Source organism: Haliotis rufescens, unplaced genomic scaffold (assembly GCF_023055435.1).
Source record: "Haliotis rufescens isolate VD_foot unplaced genomic scaffold, xgHalRufe1.0.p SCAF_61, whole genome shotgun sequence".
In the NCBI taxonomy this organism is placed as follows: Eukaryota; Metazoa; Mollusca; class Gastropoda; order Lepetellida; family Haliotidae; genus Haliotis; species Haliotis rufescens.
This window is the reverse complement of record NW_025964346.1, coordinates 2,210,218-2,232,885: the sequence shown is the minus strand read 5'-3', so window position 1 is coordinate 2,232,885 and position 22,668 is coordinate 2,210,218. Positions and strand designations below refer to the sequence as shown.

The 22,668-nt window shown below is 47.4% G+C and overlaps 1 protein-coding gene across 7 annotated transcripts in view; it reads right to left on the bottom strand.

The window, feature by feature from the left end:
* Positions 1-1,763: 1,763 nt before the first annotated feature.
* Positions 1,764-22,668, bottom strand: part of LOC124118662 — a 199,678-nt gene continuing 178,773 nt past the window's right edge. For 5 of the 7 annotated variants that reach the window (XM_048386861.1, XM_048386860.1, XM_048386859.1 and 2 more), the window contains 7 exons: positions 17,309-17,523; positions 15,255-15,644; positions 11,112-11,230; positions 8,018-8,152; positions 5,695-6,008; positions 5,263-5,424; positions 1,764-4,246 (listed from right to left, as the gene is read on the bottom strand). In XM_048386861.1, the coding sequence (XP_048242818.1) occupies positions 4,180-4,246; positions 5,263-5,424; positions 5,695-6,008; positions 8,018-8,152; positions 11,112-11,230; positions 15,255-15,644; positions 17,309-17,523 (1,402 nt within the window). In that variant the 3' untranslated portion in view covers positions 1,764-4,179. The remainder of the gene's footprint in view (positions 4,247-5,262; positions 5,425-5,694; positions 6,009-8,017; positions 8,153-11,111; positions 11,231-15,254; positions 15,645-17,308; positions 17,524-22,668) is intronic. The other 2 variants (XR_007218837.1, XR_007218838.1) reach the window with 2 other exon arrangements.

The following is a 22,668-nucleotide window of genomic DNA, read 5'->3' as shown; positions in this document are numbered from 1 at the left end:
CATTCATTGGAAGTGACTAGCACCACATCTATGGAGAAGTGACTAGCACCACCTCTATGGAGAAGTGACTAGCACCACCTCTATGGAGAAGTGACAAGCACCACCTCTATGGAAGAAGTGCCTCAACAAGAGACTTAATTAAACTCATTATTCCTTATGTTCAGCAGTGTTCTCGGATGGTTGTTTACCGCCGCACTCAGCAATATTCCAGCTATATGAAAATATAAATGTAAGTAATCGAGTCTGGACCAGACAATCCCGTGATTGACACCATGAGCATCAATCCACGCATTTGGGATACGATGACATGCATCAACCAAGTCAGCGAGCCTGATCACTCGATCCTGTTAGCCGCCTCTTACGACAAGCATAGTCGCCTGATTCAACTCTGTTCCCGATTCAACAGAACCCCTATCCTGTCCTGTAACCAGATGTCAGATCACAGGCGTCGTTCTTACAACAGATAGGAATATCAAACAATCCAGAAATACCCGACTAATCCTGAGGAATAATTCACCCATGACATACTACATGGCAACTTTGCACTCATGTCATTGTGTATTATAAGGATAAAACCCATTTCTGAAACTATCCTTTATCACCTGATTACAATACGTTCCTGAAGATTGCATTGTTATCACATCAGAACCAATCTAAAATACCCGCTAATCCAAATTCAATAATTCTGTGATATTTAAGTGGGAAGATCAGTAAAATCCCCTTGCATTGCACATGTCTGTATTGGGCAGTGCAGGAACCTTAAAGTACCAGGAACAAGTTCAGTGTTGTGAAGGCTTGTGACAAAACCAAACAAAAACCTCCTGCTCTCATCGATATTAGACACCACAGTACAACCATTGAATCACAACAACACAACACACCCTCCACTAGTGATGAACTCAGCATTTGTTGAAGAGAATCATCAATCTAAGTCGTACATGATGGATTGTCGAAGACGATTATTAAAATTTGACAATGTAGGGAAATAAATTTTGAAAATGAAAGTGTACAAGAAAATATAAGACAAATAATTCTCATTGTTTGTACAACTTTCTGTTGTACATCATCACTGCTAGGAAGTGCAACTGTTGTGTTGTTTGGCCGTCATCCAAGCCATGTGTCATGTGTCATGTGTCATGTTTGTGTGACTTTTGTACCAGCGTTTGACATCAAGCACAGATCACATGAATCTACCACCTGTCACTTCCTGAACCCCGGATGCACATGGTCGGGAGGCCGAGATTGTTTGATGAGATTGTCATCATGATGAAGACAATCAGGATGAGAGAGATGCACATGGTCGGAAGGCTGAGATTGTTTGATGAGATTGTCATCATGATGAAGACAATCAGGATGAGAGTGATGGTCATGGCTGGAGCTGAGTCATCTTCCGGACCGTGTGTACGTACATAGAGCCTCTGAGTTTTTCCACTTTTATCAACTCACGTTGATATATTTGATATCAAAAGACACGAGGGTGAAATTTTATTTATCATCCAACATCCACTTTTTGAGTTTGTAGACAGTAATTAGCAGTGTCTTCAGTGTAAAAAGTACTGCTAACAGTTTAAGTAGTAGAGACATTAGTGATGTCATTTGATTGTGACGTCATGGTAACAATGACGTCACAACGGTCTGCAAAGCATTGTGATGCAATTTCATTGCAGCGATAACTACAATGTAGATATCGCTTGATCTCACCCAAGCGATATTTGCTGTTGGAGCCAGTTTTGGCTGATAACTGACCACACCCACACAGCCAGTATGATTCAGTGTTTTATTCATTTTAGTCAGAACAGTACAATAACATAAAATACGATCACAATAACAAACAGACAACAAGAAGTGAGATTAAAATAACATTAGACATAAATTCAGAATTAGTTAAAAAGAAACCTCTTAAAACATTGTAATTTGTCCCTACCCGAAGTACAAGTGAAGTCGGACAAATAGGACAAGATTTTTCTCATGGCCACAACATCTTTAATTTCACAGTCACATTATAATATAGTGTTGCAGTAAGAAACAGGTGTTAATGTTCTATTTATAGGAGGTGTATACTTGGTGTTTATATCAGTGACTCGGATCATGCAATCGTACCCTGCATGATGGTGCATCTGTACACTGACATGTGCAGACATTGTAACAGTTGGATTTGTTGTACATGAGGAAAATGCTGTAACAATATCAACAACATCAACAACATCAATAACATCAACAACCTCATTTAACACAAGATGTAAAAAAACCCATCGAAACAGACATTCAGAATGGCTGCCATATTTACAACTGCAACAGCACGGCAGATAGATCATGTGCAGGTACACACGGATATGTCCACCAACTGACAGATCAACACAGCAGGACTCTGTGATATACACAGATATGTCCACCAACTGACAGATCAACACAGCAGGACTCTGTGATATACACAGATATGTCCACCAACTGACAGATCCACCCAGCAGGACTCTGTGATATACACAGATATGTCCACCAACTGACAGATCAACACAGCAGGACTCCGTGATATACACAGATATGTCCACCAACTGACAGATCAACACAGCAGGACTCTGTGATATACACAGATATGTCCACCAACTGACAGATCAACACAGTAGGACTCTGTGATATACACAGATATGTCCACCAACTGACAGATCAACACAGCAGGACTCCGTGATATACACAGATATGTCTATCAACTGACAGATCAACACAGCAGGACTCCGTGATATACACAGATATGTCCACCAACTGACAGATCCACACAGCAGGACTCTGTGATATACACAGATATGTCCATCAACTGACAGATCAACACAGCAGGACTCTGTGATATACACAGATATGTCCACTAACTGACAGATCAACACAGTAGGACTCTGTGATATACACAGATATGTCCACTAACTGACAGATCAACACAGCAGGACTCCGTGATATACACAGATATGTCCACTAACTGACAGATCCACACAGCAGGACTCTGTGATATACACAGATATGTCCATCAACTGACAGATCCACACAGCAGGACTCCGTGATATACACAGATATGTCAACTAACTGACAGATCAACACAGCAGGACTCCGTGATATACACAGATATGTCCACCAACTGACAGATCCACACAGCAGGACTCTGTGATACATATTGTACAGTACAATGTTGTACATATTGTACAGTACAATGCTGTACAGGTGGTACAGTACAATTTTGAACAGTACAATGTTTATTTACAGTTTACATGGCACAAAGGAATAGAATCCGATTGCTGTAATAGCCATGATGCCTAGTGCATGTGCACCGAGGCCTTGTATACACAGCAGGAGGAAACAGCATCAGCATCAGCACAGGACGAGTTGAGCAGAGGGAAGCAGGCCAGGGACAGGCAGGGTCGTCAGAGTTGTCTCCCTTGTACTGCCAGGCAGTGTCTCGTCCATGTTGTGCAGCAGGGCAATGAACACACATTCAGAGTTACCTCCCTTGATTGTTAACAGGACCTCAACATATCATGTGCACAACTGTGCACCTAGACACAACCGTGCACCTAGACACAACCGTGCACCTAGACACAACCGTGCACCTAGACACAACCGTGCACCTAGACACAACCGTGCACCTAGACACAACCGTGCACCTAGACACAACCGTGCACCTAGACACAACCGTGCACCTAGACACAACCGTGCACCTAGACACAACCGTGCACCTAGATACACAACTTTTCAGGAGAATCTGCCATCATTGATTCATCATATAGTCTGTGTATTCAGATCTTCCAACTCCAAAGTCTGAGGATCATCACTTGAAGCCTGAGTAAGTCCTGCACACGTCACGAGTCAGACGATGAACGTCCGTCAGCTAACAGCCACTGAATGTCAGGTGCCAGCATAATGCCAGAAATATCACAATGCTGATGTATTGCAGTTTGCGGTCCACATTTCCCGGCAAGAAGCAGATTGACTCAATCACATCACCTGTCAGAGCAATCATCCTGTGACTGAGCAATCATCACATATCAGAGCAATCATCCCGTGATGGAGCAATCACCCTTTGTAAGAAGAAGAGAACTTAAGATTCATCACAGGTAGTTTAATCAGATCAACTCCTGGGTCAACAGTCCACGTTCTTGGGTCACCACTGACTGGTGTTGCACGCACAGAAGTAGTTCAGCCATCTCGGATTGTTTGTTCTTCTGTTGTTTCAAAGATGATCCTTAATCTCACAAATCCAGATCTGAAACACACAGATCCAGAGTTGGAAAGGCATCAACTTTTTTCTAAGTTAGAATGAAATAAACAACAATATCAACTCTGCATGTCATGGTTAAATTTGGATAAAACGTCTGTGGAGATGTTTTTGAACAATTTTATGAATCATAAAGGCTAAACTTATGATTCATTGTCTCAGCAAAAACAGTCAAGCACACACACAATATATGTAGATCAAGAGGATGGCCCCAAACACCTCTCTCTTTAACTGACCTTCTGATGTACATCCAGAGGACGGCCCCGAACACCCTTCTCTTTAACTCACCTTCTGATGTACATCCAGAGGACGGCCCTAAACACCTCTTCAACTCACCTTCTGATGTACATCCAGAGGACGGCCCTAAACACCTCTTCAACTCACCTTCTGATGTACATCCAGAGGACGGCCCTAAACACCTCTTTAACTCACCTTCTGATGTACATCCAGAGGACGGCCCCGAACACCCTTCTCTTCAACTCACCTTCTGATGTAGATCCAGAGGACGGCCCCGAACACCTTTCTCTTCAACTCACCTTCTGATGTACATCCAGAGGACGGCCCCGAACACCCTTCTCTTTAACTGACCTTCTGATGTACATCCAGAGGACGGCCCCGAACACCTTTCTCTTCAACTCACCTTCTGATGTAGATCCAGAGGACGGCCCCGAACACCCTTCTCTTTAACTGACCTTCTGATGTACATCCAGAGGACGGCCCCGAACACCTTTCTCTTTAACTGACCTTCTGATGTACATCCAGAGGACGGCCCCGAACACCTTTCTCTTCAACTCACCTTCTGATGTACATCCAGAGGACGGCCCCGAACACCTTTCTCTTTAACTGACCTTCTGATGTACATCCAGAGGACGGCCCCGAACACCTTTCTCTTCAACTCACCTTCTGATGTACATCCAGAGGACGGCCCCGAACACCCTTCTCTTTAACTGACCTTCTGATGTACATCCAGAGGACGGCCCCGAACACCCTTCTCTTCAACTCACCTTCTGATGTAGATCCAGAGGACGGCCCCAAACAGCTCTTTGAGGACAACAATGGCCATGAAGACGGCCACAGTCTGGCAGGTGTTGATGATGATGTGCCTCATCCCATCCAGGAGGGCCCTCAGCTGCTGGTCCGCGATGTCGTCCTTGGCGCTCGGCGACCTGAAACACAGTCACATGATCAGGACGACCCAGGAACAAGACTTTCCTTTATCTTCTCGTACTGATCTAGTCCCTATGATGAACTTTATAGTACAGCTCACTTGCGTTTCAGCGAATAAAGAACCAATAGTGAAATGATTTGAACGCAAACCCTATCATTCATCATTTATTGAAAGCCTAAATACATAGTCCTGAGAGACAGCTGATTCTGTGCATGATACCACATTGTGAGTGTCACACGTCCAGGGAGGTCATAACAAAGATGAGTACCTGAAGTAGAAGTTGGGCCACACAGGAGCAAAGCGACATCCCGGGGTGGAGATCCTGTAGGTGTGTTCTGTGTCCTCGGGGGCGGAACAGTTGACGTTCATCCCGAGGTGGGTGAGGTAGCGACAGTAAGTCTCATTGTGGACCGACCTCATGGCCTCCAGCTCCTGTCGGTGCACCTCCAGGATGCGCTGGTGACGTTCGATGTACGCAACCATCCAGCTCTGGTAGGACGGGTACTCCACGCTGTTAATCTGCTCCGCGTGAGACAGGATCCGGCTGTTGATCATCTCCTGCTGCAGGCCAAGGTACTTGTTCTGGAAACAGTCAAACAGGAGGAACATTCAACATGTAGAACAGTCAAACAGTAGGAACACTCAACAATTAGAAAAGTCAAACAGGAGGAACGTTCTACACGTAGGACAGTCAAACAGTAGGAACATTCAACAGGTAGAACAGTCAAACAGGTGGAACAGTCAAACAGGGGTAACAGTCAAACAGGTGGAACAGTCAAACAGGGGTAACAGTCAAACAGGTGGAACAGTCAAACAGGGGTAACAGTCAAACAGGTGGAACAGTCAAACAGGGGTAACAGTCAAACAGGTGGAACAGTCAAACAGGTGGAACAGTCAAACAGGTGGAACAGTCAAACAGGGGTAACAGTCAAATAGGTGGAACAGTCAAACAGGTGGAACAGTCAAGTTCTTGCAGAAACAGAGCCAGGCCCCTTCACCTCCTTCCTCGAAGCCTCCAGTCTAAATGTACCACCATGTACTTCAAGTCTAAATGTACCACCATGTACTTCCAGTCTAAATGTACCACCATGTACTTCCAGTCAAAAACATTCCCTGTGGACTCTAGTCGCTTCTGTTGACAAGCATAGTTGCCCTTCATGACAAGCATGGGTTGCTGAAAACTTATTCTACGCTGGATCTTCACGGTCGATTGTACAAGTACAATGTGCAACAGTAACTGTCAATGAATGACACCAGCATGCTTCACAATAACCTCAAAGATGAACCAACAGGAGACGTGGTTGGATCTGTAAGGCACATGCAAATGTAACGCTTCATGCTTTAAGAGAGGTAGAAAGTGACCTAGATATAACCATATTTTACAAAAGACTGAACACTACAGGACACACTCACCATGTCATAGTGGAGGCCAAGAATAGTTCCCTACAGGGGGCTACACTACAGGACAGACTCACCATGTCGTAGTGGAAGCCAAGACTAGTTCCCTACAGGGGGCTACACTACAGGACAGACTCACCATGTCGTAGTGGAGGCCAAGACTAGTTCCCTACAGGGGGCTACACTACAGGACAGACTCACCATGTCGTAGTGGAAGCCAAGACTAGTTCCCTACAGGGGGCTACACTACAGGACACACTCACCATGTCGTAGTGGAGGCCAAGACTAGTTCCCTACAGGGGGCTACACTACAGGACAGACTCACCATGTCGTAGTGGAAGCCAAGACTAGTTCCCTACAGGGGGCTACACTACAGGACACACTCACCATGTCGTAGTGGAGGCCAAGACTAGTTCCCTACAGGGGGCTACACTACAGGACACACTCACCATGTCGTAGTGGAAGCCAAGACTAGTTCCCTACAGGGGGCTACACTACAGGACAGACTCACCATGTCGTAGTGGAGGCCAAGACTAGTTCCCTAAAGGGGGCTACACTACAGGACACACTCACCATGTCATAGTGGAGGCCAAGAATAGTTCCCTACAGGGGGCTACACTACAGGACACACTCACCATGTCGTAGTGGAAGCCAAGACTAGTTCCCTACAGGGGGCTACACTACAGGACAGACTCACCATGTCATAGTGGAGGCCAAGACTAGTTCCCTACAGGGGGCTACACTACAGGACAGACTCACCGTGTCTTAGTGCAGGCCAAGACTAGTTCCCTACAGGGGGCTACACTACAGGACAGACTCACCATGTCGTAGTGGAGGCCAAGACTAGTTCCCTACAAGGGGCTACACTACAGGACAGACTCACCATGTCATAGTGGAGACCAAGACTAGTTCCCTACAGGGGGCTACACTACAGGACAGACTCACCGTGTCTTAGTGCAGGCCAAGACTAGTTCCCTACAGGGGGCTACACTACAGGACACACTCACCATGTCGTTGTGGAGGCCAAGACTAGTTCCCTACAGGGGGCTACACTACAGGACAGATTCACCAAGTCGTAGTGGAGGCCAAGACTAGTTCCCTACAGGGGGCTACACTACAGGACAGACTCACCATGTCGTAGTTGAGGCCAAGACTAGTTCCCTACAGGGGGCAACACTACAGGACACACTCACCATGTCATAGTGGAGGCCAAGACTCTTGAGCATGTCCTGTGTGAAGATCTTGTCTGAGACGCTCACGGTCGTGTAGAGGATGACGCACAGGACGACGGTCACTGCTGCCTTTGGAATGAACAGGGTGGACACAACCTGAAACAGCAACATGTTTAATACTCTGTTACTGTCACACTGGCACAAGCAGCCAGCCACATAGCTGGATAAAACAACCAGCAAGCTGCACACCAGAATATACTTTGTTACACAGTGGTGTTTGCTTCCTAATATGACCTCCGTTATCTGTCTTCAAGGTAAACTATCCACAGGCCTCTCTGCATAAGGACCAGCACAGCAGAGCCTGTAAATGGAGTGTCAATTTGTTACTTAAAACTCCACAATCTGCCCAGATCCCAGCAAATTCTGACCCCTGGAGGATAGAAATGATCACAACCAGCCATCTACGTACCTGAGGCAGATAATCAGATATGAATGTACCTGGATAGCACAGCCAGCTACGTACTGGAGGCAGATAATCAGATATGAATGTACCTGGATAGCACAGCCAGCTACGTACTGGAGGCAGATAATCAGATATGAATGTACCTGGATAGCACAGCCAGCTACGTACAGGAGGCAGATAATCAGATATGAATGTACCTGGATAGCACAACCAGCTACGTACGGGAGGCAGATAATCAGATATGAATGTACCTGGATAGCACAACCAGCTACGTACCGGAGGCAGATAATCAGATATGAATGTACCTGGATAGCACAGCCAGCTACGTACGGGAGGCAGATAATCAGATATGAATGTACCTGGATAGCACAACCAGCTACGTACCGGAGGCAGATAATCAGATATGAATGTACCTGGATAGCACAACCAGCTACGTACTGGAGGCAGATAATCAGATATGAATGTACCTGGATAGCACAACCAGCTACGTACCTGAGGCAGATAATCAGATATGAATGTACCTGGATAGCACAACCAGCTACGTACCGGAGGCAGATAATCAGATATGAATGTACCTGGATAGCACAACCAGCTACGTACCGGAGGCAGATAATCAGATATGAATGTACCTGGATAGCACAGCCAGCTACGTACTGGAGGCAGATAATCAGATATGAATGTACCTGGATAGCACAACCAGCTACGTACCGGAGGCAGATAATCAGATATGAATGTACCTGGATAGCACAGCCAGCTACGTACTGGAGGCAGATAATCAGATATGAATGTACCTGGATAGCACAACCAGCTACGTACCTGAGGCAGATAATCAGATATGAATGTACCTGGATAGCACAACCAGCTACGTACCGGAGGCAGATAATCAGATATGAATGTACCTGGATAGCACAACCAGCTACGTACCGGAGGCAGATAATCAGATATGAATGTACCTGGATAGCACAGCCAGCTACGTACTGGAGGCAGATAATCAGATATGAATGTACCTGGATAGCACAACCAGCTACGTACCGGAGGCAGATAATCAGATATGAATGTACCTGGATAGCACAACCAGCTACGTACCGGAGGCAGATAATCAGATATGAATGTACCTGGATAGCACAGCCAGCTACGTACCGGAGGCAGATAATCAGATCTGAATGTACCTGGATAGCACAACCAGCTACGTACCGGAGGCAGATAATCAGATATGAATGTACCTGGATAGCACAACCAGCTACGTACCGGAGGCAGATAATCAGATATGAATGTACCTGGATAGCACAGCCAGCTACGTACCGGAGGCAGATAATCAGATATGAATGTACCTGGATAGCACAACCAGCTACGTACCTGAGGCAGATAATCAGATATGAATGTACCTGGATAGCACAACCAGCTACGTACCGGAGGCAGATAATCAGATATGAATGTACCTGGATAGCACAACCAGCTACGTACCGGAGGCAGATAATCAGATATGAATGTACCTGGATAGCACAACCAGCTACGTACCGGAGGCAGATAATCAGATATGAATGTACCTGGATAGCACAACCAGCTACGTACCGGAGGCAGATAATCAGATATGAATGTACCTGGATAGCACAGCCAGCTACGTACCGGAGGCAGATAATCAGATCTGAATGTACCTGGATAGCACAGCCAGCTACGTACCGGAGGCAGATAATCAGATATGAATGTACCTGGATAGCACAGCCAGCAACGTACAGGAGGCAGATAATCAGATATGAATGTACCTGGATAGCACAGCCAGCTACGTACCGGAGGCAGATAATCAGATATGAATGTACCTGGATAGCACAACCAGCTACGTACCGGAGGCAGATAATCAGATATGAATGTACCTGGATAGCACAACCAGCTACGTACCGGAGGCAGATAATCAGATATGAATGTACCTGGATAGCACAGCCAGCTACGTACCGGAGGCAGATAATCAGATCTGAATGTACCTGGATAGCACAGCCAGCTACGTACCGGAGGCAGATAATCAGATATGAATGTACCTGGATAGCACAGCCAGCAACGTACAGGAGGCAGATAATCAGATATGAATGTACCTGGATAGCACAGCCAGCTACGTACCGGAGGCAGATAATCAGATATGAATGTACCTGGATAGCACAACCAGCTACGTACCGGAGGCAGATAATCAGATATGAATGTACCTGGATAGCACAACCAGCTACGTACCGGAGGCAGATAATCAGATATGAATGTACCTGGATAGCACAACCAGCTACGTACCGGAGGCAGATAATCAGATATGAATGTACCTGGATAGCACAGCCAGCTACGTACAGGAGGCAGATAATCAGATATGAATGTACCTGGATAGCACAGCCAGCAACGTACAGGAGGCAGATAATCAGATATGAATGTACCTGGATAGCACAGCCAGCTACGTACAGGAGGCAGATAATCAGATATGAATGTACCTGGATAGCACAGCCAGCTACGTACAGGAGGCAGATAATCAGATATGAATGTACCTGGATAGCACAGCCAGCTACGTACCGGAGGCAGATAATCAGATATGAATGTACCTGGATAGCACAACCAGCTACGTACCGGAGGCAGATAATCAGATATGAATGTACCTGGATAGCACAGCCAGCAACATACCTGAATGAAGAACTTCTTGCCGGCGAGTGCAGCACGGGACAGGAAAGACTTGGTGTTCCTGGCACCGCCTTGGTCCTTACCGTCCTCCTGGAACACATCGTCCTCCATGTCCTCCTCTCCTGACAACAGAATGTCCTCCCTAAAGTGACCTCATTACAAGTGACCTCATTAACAGTGACCTCATTACAAGTATCCTCGTTAACAGTGACCTCATTACAAGTGTCCTATTTTCAAGTGACCTCATAACAAGTGTCCTTGTTAACAGTGACCTCATTACAAGTGTCCTCGTTAACAGTGACCTCATTACAAGTGTCCTCATTAACAGTGACCTCATTACAAGTGTCCTATTTTCAAGTGACCTCATTACAAGTGTCCTCGTTAACAGTGACCTCATTACAAGTGTCCTCTTTAACAGTGACCTCATTACAAGTGTCCTTGTTAACAGTGACCTCATTACAAGTGTCCTCATTAACAGTGACCTCATTACAAGTGACTTATTTTCAAGTGACCACATTACAAGTGTCCATATTACAAGTGACCTATATTCAAGTGTCCTCATTAAAAGTGACCTATTTTCAAGTGTCTACATTAAAAGTGACCCCATTGCAAGTGACCTCATTACAAGTGTCCATATTACAAGTGACCTATTTTCAAGTGTCCTAATTACAAGTGACCTATTTTCAAGTGTCTTCATTACAAGTGACCTCATTACATGTAACCTCATTACAAGTGTCATTGTTACATGTAACCTCATTACAAGTGTCCACATTAACAGTGGACCGCCTCCGTGGTCTTGTGGTAGAGCGTCCGCCCGGAGAGCGGAAGGTCCAGGGTTCGATCCCGGGCCGCGTCATACAAAAAGACGTTAAAAGATTGTACTTGTTGTTACCCTGTCTGGAGCTCGGCATTAAGGGGCTAAAACAAGGACTGGTCGGCTCGGAGTCAGTATACTGTGTCTGAGTGGGGTACTCATGTTAAACTGCGGCATGGTATCTCAGTGAGCTAGCACTATAAATCGGCATCAGTCCGGACTAGTACAAGCAGCCACACACACACATACACGTGCATGCACGTCGCTATATAAGTGCAATAATCTTGGACGCGACGTTAAACCCAATTTCACCTCACCTCACCACATTAACAGTGACCTCATTACAAGTGACCTCATTACAAGTGTCCTTATTACATGTAACCTCATTACAAGTGTCCTCGTTAACAGTGACCTCATTACAAGTGTCCTTGTTACATGTAACCTCATTACAAGTGTCCTCGTTAACAGTGACCTCATTACAAGTGTCCTCGTTAACAGTGACCTCATTACAAGTGTCCTTATTACATGTAACCTCATTACAAGTGTCCTTATTACATGTAACCTCATTACAAGTGTCCTTGTTACATGTAACCTCATTACAAGTGTCCTCGTTAACAGTGACCTCATTACAAGTGTCCTCGTTAACAGTGACCTCATTACAAGTGTCCTTATTACATGTAACCTCATTACAAGCGTCCTTATTACATGTAACCTCATTACAAGTGTCCTCGTTAACAGTAACCTTATTACAAGTGTCCTCATTACAAGTGACCTCATTACAAGTGTCCTTATTACATGTAACCTCATTACAAGTGTCCTCATTACAAGTGTCCTTATTACATGTAACCTCATTACAAGTGTCCTTATTACATGTAACCTCATTACAAGTGTCCTCGTTAACAGTAACCTCATTACAAGTGTCCTTATTACATGTAACCTCATTACAAGTGTCCTTATTACATGTAACCTCATTACAAGTGTCCTCATTACAAGTGTCCTTATTACATGTAACCTCATTACAAGTGTCCTCATTACAAGTGTCCTTATTACATGTAACCTCATTACAAGTGTCCTTATTACATGTAACCTCATTACAAGTGTCCTCGTTAACAGTAACCTCATTACAAGTGTCCTTATTACATGTAACCTCATTACAAGTGTCCTTATTACATGTAACCTCATTACAAGTGTCCTCATTACAAGTGTCCTTATTACATGTAACCTCATTACAAGTGTCCTCATTACAAGTGTCCTTATTACATGTAACCTCATTACAAGTGTCCTTATTACATGTAACCTCATTACAAGTGTCCTCGTTAACAGTGACCTCATTACAAGTGTTCTTAATACAAGTGACCTCATTACAAGTGTCCTCATTACAAGTGTCCTTATTACAAGTGACCTCATTACAAGTGTCCTCGTTAACAGTAACCTTATTACAAGTGTCCTCATTACAAGTGACCTCATTACAAGTGTCCTTATTACATGTAACCTCATTACAAGTGTCCTCATTACAAGTGTCCTTATTACATGTAACCTCATTACAAGTGTCCTTATTACATGTAACCTCATTACAAGTGTCCTCGTTAACAGTAACCTCATTACAAGTGTCCTTATTACATGTAACCTCATTACAAGTGTCCTTATTACATGTAACCTCATTACAAGTGTCCTTATTACATGTAACCTCATTACAAGTGTCCTTATTACATGTAACCTCATTACAAGTGTCCTCATTACAAGTGTCCTTATTACATGTAACCTCATTACAAGTGTCCTTATTACATGTAACCTCATTACAAGTGTCCTCGTTAACAGTGACCTCATTACAAGTGTTCTTAATACAAGTGACCTCATTACAAGTGTCCTCATTACAAGTGTCCTTATTACAAGTGACCTCATTACAAGTGTCCTCGTTAACAGTGACCTCATTACAAGTGACCTCATTACAAGTGACCTCATTACAAGTGTCCTTGTTACATGTAACCTCATTACAAGTGTCCTTATTACATGTAACCTCATTGCAAGTGTCCTCGTTAACAGTAACCTTATTACAAGTGACCTCATTACAAGTGACCTCATTACAAGTGTCCTTATTACATGTAACCTCATTACAAGTGTCCTCGTTAACAGTGACCTCATTACAAGTGTCCTCGTTAACAGTGACCTCATTACAAGTGTCCTTATTACATGTAACCTCATTACAAGTGTCCTCGTTAACAGTGACCTCATTACAAGTGTCCTTATTACATGTAACCTCATTACAAGTGTCCTTATTACATGTAACCTCATTACAAGTGTCCTCGTTAACAGTGACCTCATTACAAGTGTTCTTAATACAAGTGACCTCATTACAAGTGTCCTCATTACAAGTGTCCTTATTACAAGTGACCTCATTACAAGTGTCCTCGTTAACAGTGACCTCATTACAAGTGACCTCATTACAAGTGACCTCATTACAAGTGTCCTTGTTACATGTAACCTCATTACAAGTGTCCTCGTTAACAGTAACCTTATTACAAGTGACCTCATTACAAGTGACCTCATTACAAGTGTCCTTATTACATGTAACCTCATTACAAGTGTCCTCGTTAACAGTGACCTCATTACAAGTGTCCTCGTTAACAGTGACCTCATTGCAAGTGTCCTTATTACAAGTGACCTCATTATAAGTGACCTAATGACAAGTGTCCTTATTACAAGTGACCTCATTACAAGTGACCTCATTACAAGTGACCTCATTACAAGTGTCCTTATTACAAGTGTCCTTATTACAAGTGACCTCATTATAAGTGACCTAATGACAAGTGTACTTATTATAAGTGACCTCATTACAAGTGTCCTTATTACAAGTGACCTCATTACAAGTGTCCTCGTTAACAGTGACCTCATTACAAGTGACCTCATTACAAGTGTCCTTATTACAAGTGTCCTCGTTAACAGTGACCTCATTACAAGTGTTCTTATTACAAGTGTCCTCATTACAAGTGTCCTCGTTAACAGTGACCTCATTACAAGTGTTCTTATTACAAGTGTCCTTATTACAAGTGACCTCATTACAAGTGTCCTCATTACAAGTGACCTCATTACAAGTGTCCTCGTTAACAGTGACCTCATTACAAGTGTCCTTATTACATGTGACCTCATTACAAGTGTCCTTATTACATGTGACCTCATTACAAGTGTCCTTATTACAAGTGACCTAATTACAAGTGTCCTTATTACATGTGACCTCATTACAAGTGTCCTTATTACAAGATTTATAACTGTTCTATCACAATACAATCGCAAGATTATTGCCCCTTGGTATATGCCACTGTGAAAGTTTGTACCTGGGGCAGGTTTCTCTCGACAGTCCACGTACTCGGGGTAGCCATACAAGAGTAGTCTCCCCATGGCAATGGTCTTGGAGAAGCGGTGGAGGAAGAGGATGGAGTCGACACACAGCATCAGCGCCAGGAACACGTAGAACATCGACATGAATCCGGGGGTCTCCGCAACCTTGGTGGCATCCTGACCGAAGGGTCGTGAGGTCACCTGACCTCCGTCTGTACTTGAGGTTCCGAAGGGGTAGAACCAATGACTGTGAATCCTCACCTTCCGAGTCTTGGACTGCGTGGGAGAGAGGTTGCGAGCGTTTCTGCCCCCCAGGGGCTGGGCAGTGGGGGTAGGGATGCCCTCAATGTGGGGTATGTCGGGTAGGGCAGGGGGGGCTGTCATCTCTGGAACACACAAACAGGAGCAACATGACATGAAGACACTGGTTGAGCAAAGATCAAACTGAACACAACGGAATGACACATGAGTGAGTATGGTGTTACGCAGCTTTTAGCAATATTCCAGCAATATCACTGCGGGGGACACAAGAAATGGGCTTCACACAATGTACCCATGTCGGGAATGACACGAGACCTGACATGAGTGAGATCCTGTACCAATAAAGCTCTCGTGAGGCCGTGTACTGAACAAGACTAGTCACACCCTTTAAACAACATGGTGGCACCCAGTCAAGTCACATGTCTTACTTCACGAAGTGCATTGAAACACATGAGTACCTTGATTAAAAACATGAAAAAATTTGGAAAATATCTGTTGACACTGCCGGTCCTTCTGTAGTGAGACACTGCCGGTCCTTGTGTAGTGAGACACTGCCAGTCCTTCTGTAGTGAGACACTGCCAGTCCTTCTGTAGTGAGACACTGCCGGTCCTTCTATAGTGAGACACTGCCGGTCCTTCTACAGTGAGACACTGCCGGTCTTTCTAAAGTGAGACACTGCCGGTCCTTCCACAGTGAGACACTGCCGGTCCTTGTGTAGTGAGACACTGCTGGTACTTCTGTAGTGAGACACTGCCGGTCCTTCTAAAGTGAGACACTGCCGGTCCTTCTACAGTGAGACACTGCCGGTCCTTCTGTAGTGAGACACTGCCGGTACTTCTGTAGTGAGACACTGCCGGTCCTTCTACAGTGAGACACTGCCGGTCCTTCTGTAGTGAGACACTGCCGGTCATTCTGTAGTGAGACACTGCCGGTCCTTTTGTAGTGAGACACTGCCAGTCCTTCTACAGTGAGACACTGCCGGACCTTGTGTAGTGAGACACTGCTGGTACTTCTGTAGTGAGACACTGCCGGTCCTTCTAAAGTGAGACACTGCCGGTCCTTCTACAGTGAGACACTGCCGGTCCTTCTGTAGTGAGACACTGCCGGTACTTCTGTAGTGAGACACTGCCGGTCCTTCTACAGTGAGACACTGCCGGTCCTTCTGTAGTGAGACACTGACGGTCATTCTGTAGTGAGACACTGCCGGTCCTTTTGTAGTGAGACACTGCCAGTCCTTCTACAGTGAGACACTGCCGGTCTTTCTGTAGTGAGACACTGCCGGTCCTTATACATTGAGACACTGCAGGTCCTTCTGTAGTGAGACACTGCTCGTCCTTCTATAGTGAGACACTGCCAGTCCTTATACAGTGAGACACTGTCGGTCCTTCTGTAGTGAGACACTGCCGGTCCTTCTACAGTGAGACACTGCAGATCCTTCTGTAGTGAGACACTTCTCGTACTTCTGTAGTGAGACACTGCCGGTCATTCTACAGTGAGACACTGCAGGTCCTTCTATAGCGAAGATCCCGAGTAGAATAGGTCTTCAGCAACCCATGCTTGCCGTAAAAAGCGACTATGCTTGACGTAAAAGGCGACTAACGGGATCAGGTGGTCAGGCTCACTGACTTGGTTGATGCATGTGTGGATCGATGCTCATGATATTAATCACTGGATTGTCTGGTCCAGACTCGATTTTTTACAGACCGCCGTCATATAGCTGGAATATTGCTGAGTGCGGCGTAAAACAACAAACCGACCAACCAACCAACCTTCTATAGTGAGACTTACCATCTGCTAGTCTGGCCAGATTGTGTTGGAGGTGGGCCCAGTCCAGGAACTGTTTAGAGGAGACGTTGTTGAGGTGTTTGCGGATGTTGATGACGGCGCCGTGCAGGAAGCGTGCCCCGGATAGCCACCGGTTGTTCTCCACGTCAGTCAGCGAGGACTCGATGTCATGTGACAGCTGTGACAGGAGGTTCCGCACGAAGCGATGGAAGTTGTTCCTGAACAAGACAAACCATGTGACATGACACAGATATGTAACTTTGGTGATCCCTACCTACAGCGCTACCTTTGGGGTCCACATATCCGAGGTGGAGTCGGAGGGGGTAGATGACCAACACAAGAGTACATGCACTGCCTACCTAACACAATGTATGATGTACGTTTCAGAGTTTCAAAAATATTAGAATAGTAGTTGTTCATGATTAATATTGTAAAAAAAGATTTTGTAGAATTTTCCTATTCGGAATATTCTATAAGTAATACGTTACCACTGTTATACCGAGGCTGTTGTCACAACTGCTGCTATAGCGAAATCTACCACAGAGATCTCAATTACCTCATGCAGCACGTGCGTAGCCACCCAGCTGCCATGTGACACCCTTCACTCTTGTCTCCTGCGAGAGCAAGTGCTCGGGGGACGGACGGGCGGGCAGCAGCCCAGTGGTAACGTATTACTTATAGAATATTCCGAATAGGAAAATTCTACAAATTACATTAAGTAATACGTTACCACTGTTATACCGAGGCTGACTACCACAGTAGGCGGTGGGGAGCACCTACAACCCGAATCCTGACTGCTAGCGTTCCTTCCGACCAGCGGAAGTAAACACCAAGGTGGAAGCACTCGATGCGCATGCACCTAGCTAGGCGTTACCCTATAGGAATACCAAAGCACTGTCAAGCGCATACCGTAAGGCTCAATCGTCATTGCCAAAACGATTGGTGACTCCAAACGGCCCCACTGGATAGGTATTTCATCGCCGCAGCGGATGAGAACACTGTATCCGCGTGAGCTTAATCTTAGATCAGGTTAAACAGTCGAAAAGAGGGAAATTAATTTCATTCAGACCGTATATCCCAGAGCAAGCCTACTTAAAGTATGCATTAGGCGCGTGACCTAATTCCAGTATTTGTAAGCATGCATCACAAGGTTGGGATACACGACAGACAATTAAAGACATAATTGTCAAAATACAAATAAGGACAAAGCACACAAAAAGCCGCCCTCACCTGTGGTGTGAGTGCGCTGGTTTGCGGGACCCCAACTCCTGTACCCACGGCAGTGGGAACATTGGAGTCGACCCAGATTGACCACCGTGCAAGGTCAGACGCCTGAGGAGTTCGGAATTGCGCTGGGCACACCCCTTAGGTGCCCGCTTGCGCCGCGATCCGCGGGCCAAGACGGTGCACACTCTCCACGACGGCATCAGCGACCTGTTTGAGGTAATGATTGGCAAAAACCGAGTCAGAACGCCAGTAACAACCTCGTAATATTCTGCGAACAGAGATATTCGAGTGTAGGGCAAATGTTGCCGCTAGCGCCCTGATCTCGTGCGGGTTTGACCCCGCTACCGGTAACCCCCGAGACCGGTACGCCAGATTGATGACAGAACGAAGCCACAACGCAATCGAGTTGCGATTTATGTCAACCGTGCGATTAGGGTTACACGATATGAACAGATGGTCAGGCCCTTGTCTACGTTCATTCGAAGCCTTAAGATAATACTTAAGGGCCCTAACCGGACACAGCGCTCTGTCCTCAGTAACAGCAGGATGTAAGATTTCTTTGAGTGATCTTACAGTGAATTCTCTCTCCGTTTGCCCGACTCTCTGATTCTTGGCGACGAAGCCCATGAGCAGGCCCAGGCGGACCGCTCCTTCGTCACCCCTATCGAATCGTACCTTGGCGACATCGAGTGCATGAATTTCGGATACACGTGCCGCCGTGGCAAAGGAGAGGAGAAATGCTGTTTTCCAAGTCACATGCCGGAACGAAGCACTATGCAAGGGTTCATACGGAGCTTCCGTAAGTGATTGCAACACTAGGGAAAGATCCAAGGCCGGTGCCCGAAGGCGGCCCTTCTTAAGATCGTGCTGTTTGAAACCCTTGATAATACCCCGTATCACCGGCTCTTTGGAGAGACTGGTACCCATAGCAACGTCCCGTACCGTAGCAACGGACGAGACATAGTTGGCAATGGAACCCCCGGAGAGTTTCCGGGTCTCTCGCAAGTGAGACATGAAACGAGCAATATCCTGCACAGATACCTTATCTGGCGAATGAATGTGATGTTTACAACACCACTTCGTGAAAATAACCCAACGTGCATTATACACCTTCTGGGTAGAATCACGATGCATACTAACGTATGCCCGAGACGCCCGGCGAGAAAAAACTTTACTCCTCAGACGCTCGGTGACAACATCCACGCGTGCAGATTGAACTGCCCTGCGTTTGGATGAAGCTGACAGGTGTGAGGGTGGATCAAGAGATCCGGTCTCACAGGCAGTGGAAGTGGCGACTGCGTGACCTGGGTCAGCAAGTCGGGGTACCACGATCTGTTCGGCCACATGGGCGCGATCAGTAACAGTCGACAGCGAACTCCTCGGAGCCGGCTTAGAATGTGTGGTATCAACGCTGTCGGCGGGTAAGCATAAGCGACCAAGCCCGTCCAGTCTAACGCGAGAGCATCGTGATCGATGGCCCTCGGGTCCGGGACTGGTGATACAAACAACGGGAGTTGATTGTTGAACCGCGTTGCGAACAGGTAGACCATCGGACGACCCAAACGTTCGCACAGCCACTGAAACACTACTGGGTTCAGCATCCACTCTGTGGGGCTCGGATCCTGAGGCCTCGATAGAGCATCGGCCAGTACGTTCCGCACACCTGGGATGTGACGGGCGCGTATCTGGCACGGGACACTGTCCACCAGAGCGTAAAACTCGAACGTGAGATCGAGTAGCGAGTGACTGTGGGTTCCCCCCAGTTTGTTCACATAGGACACTACCGTCGTGTTGTCGGTCGCCAGCATGAGCCGGGCGTCGACGAGACGATGCTTCCAGTGATTGACTGCGTTGATCACTGCCTTGAACTCGAGACAAGTGATGTGAAGACCTAGTTCGTCTACGCACCACAGCCCCGAGCTCACCTCCCCCTTTAGATGGGCGCCCCACCCCACTAGAGAGGCGTCTGTATACAGGGTCAACGTGGCCCGGTAGGGCCGCATAGAGACTCCTGATAAGACAATGTAAGGGACCGTCCACCACTCCAGATGCGGTCGGAGCCGATCCGGGAGGGCGACGGTCGCACTGTTCACCTCCGTTGCTAACAACTGGATTAAAAACCGTTGCAGCGGGCGGAGTTGGAGACGACCCCGTGCGGTGCAGTCCTGGGCTGATACAAGTAGCCCTAACAGCTGTTCCCAAAAGTGAACAGTCTGTTGCACCGCTAAGCAATCAACGCCTGAATTTTGTGCCACCGGTCTGGGGGGACAAAGAGGCGATGGGACACCGTGTTGAACCGACCTCCGATGAACAGCAAGTTCTGAGAAGGGGTTAACTCGCTCTTGGGGAGATTGATAATCCACCCAAATTGCTCCAAGAGCCGACGTGCGAAAACGAGATGGCGTGACAGGGTGTCCGTCATTCGATTTGCTACTAGCGAGTCGTCCAGGTACGCGAAGTACCGGACACCCCTCCTGTGGAGGAACCCCACTATGGGGGTGGTTAACCGGGTGAACAGCCAGGGAGCGGACGTGTGAATCATTCTGAGTTCGGCACTGTCCTACTTGGGAACGAGAAATATCCTGGAGTAAAACCCCGGTGTTATTTCTGGTAGAGCTAACTCCCGTACTGCCCCTTCTCCACCAACCTGCCGATGGCATCGGCGAGGATGGGAAGATCGGTTTCCGAATCGAAACCTGCCAACGGGGCAACGGTGAGCGGCGGATTCGCTTTGAGATCAAGCCGATAGCCGTACCGAATCGTGTTGACCACCCACGGGTCGTCGAACACTTGTTCCCAATTCTCCCAGTAAGTCTGGAGTCTGGCTCCCACTGGGGAAGGAGAGGGGGCCCTGACAGGTTGCGGCAGGCGCAACTGTCCAGGGCCAAGTGACTCGGGTTCGCCTAAGGGCCAACCGAAGTTGGCGCTGTCGGCATACAAACCCCTCCAATGAGAGTCACCTGGAGGGGCCCTTGCCGTCCGTCGACGACTTGGGCTTCCCCCAGTTCCCCGTCTTCCCGCGAAAGGGCAGCTGATTGCCCATACCGGAGCCCTCAGGGCGGGGCTACTTCCCAGAGGAAGAAGAACCCGACCCCTTAGACCTACCGGCCGCAGCAGCCTCGGGCGCGCTCCGGTTAGGAGCGGCACCCAGGCGCCTATGCAGGGACCCAACAAGAGAAAGTGTGTGCCGAGAGTCCTCGGCAACGTACTCCAGGGAAGCATTTAAACTGAGCAGGCAGTTGTAAATGCGCTGGTCACGGTCCGTGGGAGAACCTTCGACCAGACGGGCCGCTGCAGCCAAGTAAGTGTCTCCGTGAGACATGGAGTGCCGAGCGAGGGCGTCCAGCTGGTGCAAGGTAGCTTGCGTTACCGTAGCAGCCGGTGGGGCACGGACACCCAACCGCTCAACATGGGCCTCCGCAGTAGGACCAGCCTCGGGAAAGGCAAGGTCATGTACCGGGAAGAAACCCTTTCTCCACGACGTCGGAGGCAACGGGAGACCCCGACCGGAGGCCGCCGCGAAGGCGTTCTCCAAGGAAGGCTTGAAACCGCGCAGCAAGGTTGATGCGGGGAAAACCGTGTCGGAAGACTCATCGTATACCTCGGAGGAACCCACAGTTGTGGATTCGCGGCGGTACCGGCCGGGGCATGTCCTCAAAGAGGTCATAAACCATGGCCACGGCCACCGAAGTGGCCGGGGACGGAACAGCCAGCGGCCTATCCTGAGATAAGGCCGCCAGCTTGGAGTCCACAAGTTATGCAAGTAATGCAGCGACGGAATCCCCGGACAGCACACGGGCCGCCAAGAGATCCGCCGCTTTACCGGTGGACCCCGCGTCCGACCCCGCGGCCACCAAAGAGGCCGGGGACAGAACAGCCAGCGGCCTATCTTGCGATAAGGCTGCCAGCTTGGAGACCACAAGTTTCGACAACAATGCGGCGACGGAATCCCCAGACAGCCCGAGGGCCGCAAGGGGATCCGCCGCAGCCGAGGAGGTGGTACCCGCACGGGGACCCCGACCGGACGAACCGGCCACCACAGGGGTGGAGACGGACTGTACGTACAGCCGGTACCGCTCAAACTCCGCAGGCCCCAGACCTTCGCACAGGATGCACCGGGTGTCCCCGCAAGGAAC